Here is a 5147-nt window from a genome sequence, read left to right on the forward strand (position 1 = left end):
TCCTGGGAGCTCTGCAGAGCCTTCCTGGGGCTGGCAGGACTTCTAATGGCACCTCTTGCTCCCTGTGCAGCGCTGGGGTTGGGCGCACAGGCGTGTTCATCACGCTCAGCATCGTGCTGGAGAGGATGCGCTACGAGGGGGTGGTGGACATGTTCCAGATGGTGAAGACCTTGCGGACACAGCGGCCAGCCATGGTGCAGACAGAGGTGAGCATCCCCTCCTCTGCGGGGCAGTGGAGATCTGTGGGAGAAGGGAGGGGAGCTGATGTCTCTGGATGTTGAACCGTGCTGTGTGCTGTCCTTGTGTCCCCACTTCTCACATTTCCCTCCTTGCTGCCTTGCAGGACCAGTACCAGCTGTGCTACAGAGCCGCGCTGGAGTATCTCGGCAGCTTCGACCACTATGCAACGTAACTAGTGCTTTCCTCCAGTCGCGGTGGGGATGTCTAGGAGTGGAGACGGGTTCCTCTGAGCCAGAGCCGCCCATTCCTCAGTCCTTCTGTACAGGTGGAGGTACTGCCCAGGCAGCAGACCTCCACGCCAACCAGTTTTGATCACGGCATTTAGGAACTTAGCCCCAGCGCCAAATGAGGGAATCCGACTCCAAAAGCATTTCCAGTCTCTGGCTGAATTTCTGCTCATGTGCATCTCTCACCCTCTCTCACGCCGACTGCATTTCACAGCGAGGCTTTAGGTGGGTGGAATGGGATCTTTTTTTTAAACATGTAAAATAGTTACTAGTGGTTTTTATAATCTCCTCTCTCTTTATTTTTTATTTTTTGCAAGTCTTAATGTTTTGCCCAGACAGAACTGGACCCGCCAAACCTTTGGGAGTTGGGTTGGTTTTTTTTTTCCATTTCCTTTTGCTTTTACATTTTTTACTGCCCTGTGTTTATTTCAGCCCAGTCACTGCTGGTTCTGCCCATTTTAGTGCAGCTTCCTTGGTAATTTGCAGCAGCTGGCTTGTGGTTCCTGCCCGGCTCCATTCCCCATAGGCTGCTTTTTAATCCTCTGTAGAATATGAAATTTCATGGAACTGGACCTAAACCACCAATTATTTTTTTAGTCTCCTCCCCCCCATTATTTCCTTAGTAGGTTTGGGTTTGGGAGGGCATGTGGGGGCGCCGGAGAAGCGGTCCCCGTTGTCAGCTGGAAACCGTTCAGTCCTATTCCAATACGTGTTCAACCAATCCAGTGACCGTGTGTATTGGCAGATCCTGATATGACGTGAGTTGTCGTCGCCTTGTTTGTGAGAGACCCGAAATCCCGGGCTCCAGGCATTGGAACCTCTTTTTGTGTGTCTTGCTGGGAAGGGGGCAGGAGAAGCGAGAGGGTCCGACACTTCCCTGGGGAGGGGATGGAAAGAGCAAGACATGGCCCTTTGTGTTAATCCCACTGTTCTGTGCGTGCAAGCACCATCCCGTCACCTCTCACCAGTGGAGTGCATCAGAGCATTTACACAGGCAAGGAGCACAAGCCCAGGCGACCCAGAGCGGAGCTGGGCCGGCTCTCTTTGGAAGCAGGGTACTGCAAGGAAGGGGAGGGGAGTACACATGGCTTCAGAGGTTGGGTGTATCTATAATTTCTGCTATCCTGCAAATGTTAAGAGTCACTAGAATATTGTACTTTCCGCTACTTCAGGACGTTCTAATGAACCAATGTGGCAAGACTACTGGACTTAATTTAATGGTACTATATATTAATACTCCTTATTATATCACGCTTGCACTAAAGATGGGGAGTGAGCAGCCCTCTTTCGAGTGCATTGAGTTATGAATAAAGGTGGTGGAAGGGTATCTAATTGTATTATCACATGTATTCCGAATGTTAAGAATCCAAGCTACGTTGAAATCAGCAATCCAGGGTTGGTAATGTTGGAGGACACATTCATTTTTACCTTGTGGATGCATAGTGCTGTAGGGGTCACTGTTGTATACAGTCTGTTTTCTATTTGTTAATAAAAAAAAAAAATCTACAGCATCATTGCATAATTCTTGATGTTAATAAATTTGAATAATTGGGTTTCATACAAGCTGGCTTTCCTGTCTCTTTCTTCAGCAGTAAGCAGAGGCCACAGAGTTCTTTGGCAATGGGCATGCTCCTCAGCCTGTGGCAGGGAAGTCGTTTCCTGCAGGCACATCCCAGCCACACGTGCCCCACACTTTCTGCAAAGACCCCTGTGCCTGCAGGGAGCTTGGAAATCCTCTGTGACAACTCCCTTTATGCATGCATATGTTCACCTCCTGCCCATTTGCAGCTGTATTGGGGTGCACTGACCTGGTGCAGCACCTGGCTGGACTTGCTTGTGGGTTTGCAGGATGGACAGGCCATGGGGCCCTGACCCACATGGTTCTGCCTCTTGCATGGCCTTTTCCTTGCACACCTGTGCTGTTTGCACCAAAGATGGTGCTGTAAGACAGTGTTTGGCCCCTTCCCTTTGGAGTCTCAGAGACCGTATTTGCACTGACCAGTGGAGCTGGGTAGCTACTGCTGGCTTTTTTTTCCTTTCCATGGTGAAAATTTTCCATTCCTTAGTCATTCCAGGTAGCCCCCAAAGCAGCCTCAGATAAGCAGCTTTGTAAAGGGCACAGTTTGGCAGGTGGGACAGCAGCTAAATGGCAGCTAGTCAGAGGTGAATTCCTGGGCACTGAGGTGCTTTTCTGCTCTTTGTATTTTCAGATTTTTATTCATTCCACTGATAGCTGTAGCAAGAGCTGTGTAGGCAGTGCCTAGGCTTGGCTTGCCTCCTAGTGATGCTAACTCATAGGATCATGGAGTGGTTTGGGTTAGAAAGGACCTTTAAAGATCACTACTCCAAATAATGTTGCCCAAGCATCAGCCCTTTGAGATTTTGTTACTTTAAATTTTGTTTTTCAAGGGCAAAATAGTCATTAAGTATGGAAAAGAAGCAGCTGTACCACTGAACAAATCTGAGCGGACTCTGTGCAGTAGCTTGGCAACTCCTTCCCCCACAGTCCTGGCATTTCTTGTCCTAAGCAGCGTTGCCATTTTCATTTGTAACATTTCCTAGTTAAGAGTGATTTCTCTTTTTTTTTCTTCTTCTTTTCTTTTCCTTTTTTGCTTGTTCTGACCTGATTCACTTCTGAGAGCAAGAATAATTCTGATCCTTCCAATTAAAAGCTCATTGTCGCCCTTTTGCCAGTTATAATAAGCAGTCTCAGTCCACAGTTAACAATTACAGGTTATCGAGCTCCCCTGCCTACGCTCACAGGAACATTTTAGCACTGGTTGTCATAAAAAGATGAGCTCCTGTCTCCTGTGGGCAGCAGATCGAGGGAAGTGATTCTGCCCTTCTAGTCTGCTGTCGTGAGACCCTCCACCTGGAGCACTGTGCCCAGCTGTGGGGGGGGCCCCGACGTAAGTCCCATAAGGACCTGCTGGAACAGGAACAGAGGAGGTCATGACGATGCTCAGAGGGCTGGAGCACCTCTCCTGTGAAGACAGGGGATTGAAGAGAGCTGGGGTTGTTCAGCCTGGAGAAGAGAAGGCTCCAAAGAGACTTTACAGCAACCTCCAGTGCCTAAAGGGGCTACAAGAGAATTGGAGCAGAATTTTTCACAAGGGTCTGCAGTGACAGGAAATGGGAAGATGACCTTAAACTGAAAGAGGGCAGGGCTAGATTAGATATGAGGAAGAAATTCTTTACTGTGAGGGTGATGAGGCATCGGAACAGGTTTCCCAGAGAAGTTGTGGATGCCCCATCCCTGGAAGTGTTCAAGGCCAGGTTGGATGCAACTTTGAGCAACCTGGTCAAGTGGAAGGAATCCTTGCCCATGGCAGGGGGTTGGAATGTGATGATGTTTAAGGTCCCTTCTAACCCAAACCATTCTGTGATTCTACAGTATTAGAAAGTTAGCCTTTCTTGATTAAAGGACGGCCAGTGCAGCTGCCAAGCCACCAAGAAGGCCAGAAACACAGAGTTTGTCTCAAAATTGTTATCTGACATTTGTAGGAGGCTCTGTGTGGTACTTGCTGTTGTTTTAATCCACTCTGTGGTTCTGGTTTGTATACCTGGCAATTCAGATGAGCAAATTAGAGGCAGCAGACCAGGGAAAACCTGTGTTGGAGTGGTGCTTGTTAGGACTTTCAGGGCTGCTACATGCCCTGAAGGAAATGCATATCAGGAGAAACACACAGTGAAATTAAGGTTTTATTTAAGCATGAAGGACCAAGTATGCTCTCTGAGGATGGCTACGAGCTCTTCAGGTGGGTTCTGCTTACTTTTAAGGTTGCCTATTGGCACTTACACATTTAAAACGCATTTAGCACACCACGATCTGTGGAGCTGTGAAAATCGCAGGCAGTCCCATCCACAGAGAGGTCAGTGTCCCCAGATGGGTTCTTCCAAGTACTCATCCTTGTCCACACTGGAAAGCATTTGCTGCTAAAGCTGTACTGTCAGGTCCCAATCCTTCACACAATGGTGGTGGATTATTGGCAACATCCGTTCGCCACGGCGGCACTTTTTCATATTTCTGGATGACCGGCCAAAAATTCTGGCGTGGGTCAGGCCTGGCTCCAGCCCAGCCCCAGCCTGAATTCACTGCCAGACGTTTGCACAGTATCAAATTCTCCTCTGGCTTTGCTTACACACGGAAATTGTAGGTGTATAATTAGCCCAGTTCATGCGTTCGGTTGGCACACGCCTATTGTGTGTCACCACTCGGCTCAGGGCAGCGCCCATCTGCACGGGATCAGTGCCCAGCGCTTCACACCCCGCGGGACCGGGCACGGCTGCACCCGGCGGGACTCCCCAGGGCCGGGATCCGTGTGGGACCCATGTGGGATCCGGGTGGGACCTGTGTGGGATCCGGGTGGGACCTGTGTGGGATCCGTGTGGGATCCGGGCAGGACCCGTGTGGGACAACGCCGCTCCCGCCCCGCGGCTGCACACGGCCCGAGGCTGCCCCGGCCCGGCCTCCCGGTCCAGCGCCCCCTATCGACTGCCTGCTGCGCGCCCGGCCGCCTCCCGCCCCTGCCTAGCAACCGCCCTGCGCCCGGCCTCCTGATTCGCTGGCCCGCCCCGGCCGGCCGTCGAATTCCTATTGGCTGTGAAGCCGGAGCGGGCAGCGATTGGCTGCGACGGCGGAGGAGAAGAGGGCGGGGCGGCAGGGCGGGGCCCGGGCGG

The 5147-nt window shown here is 51.0% G+C and overlaps 1 protein-coding gene and 1 long non-coding RNA gene across 20 annotated transcripts in view; one reads left to right on the forward strand and one right to left on the reverse strand.

Moving 5' to 3' along the window:
- Positions 1-2030, forward strand: part of PTPRF (protein tyrosine phosphatase, receptor type F) — a 287109-nt gene extending 285079 nt beyond the window's left edge. For all 19 annotated transcript variants that reach the window (XM_027649309.1, XM_027649322.1, XM_027649312.1 and 16 more), the window contains 2 exons: positions 71-206; positions 344-2030. In XM_027649309.1, the coding sequence (XP_027505110.1) occupies positions 71-206; positions 344-412 (205 nt within the window). In that variant the 3' untranslated portion in view covers positions 413-2030. The remainder of the gene's footprint in view (positions 1-70; positions 207-343) is intronic.
- Positions 2031-4156: 2126 nt separating this feature from the next.
- On the reverse strand, positions 4157-5048 carry LOC113949898. Its single transcript, XR_003528607.1, has 2 exons — positions 4888-5048; positions 4157-4818 (listed from the first exon to the last, which is right to left on the reverse strand). It is a non-coding gene; the product is annotated as an uncharacterized LOC113949898 (long non-coding RNA).
- Between the last annotated feature and the right edge of the window lie 99 nt (positions 5049-5147).

Source organism: Corapipo altera, unplaced genomic scaffold (assembly GCF_003945725.1).
Source record: "Corapipo altera isolate COAL_440 unplaced genomic scaffold, ASM394572v1 112, whole genome shotgun sequence".
Taxonomy (NCBI): Eukaryota; Metazoa; Chordata; class Aves; order Passeriformes; family Pipridae; genus Corapipo; species Corapipo altera.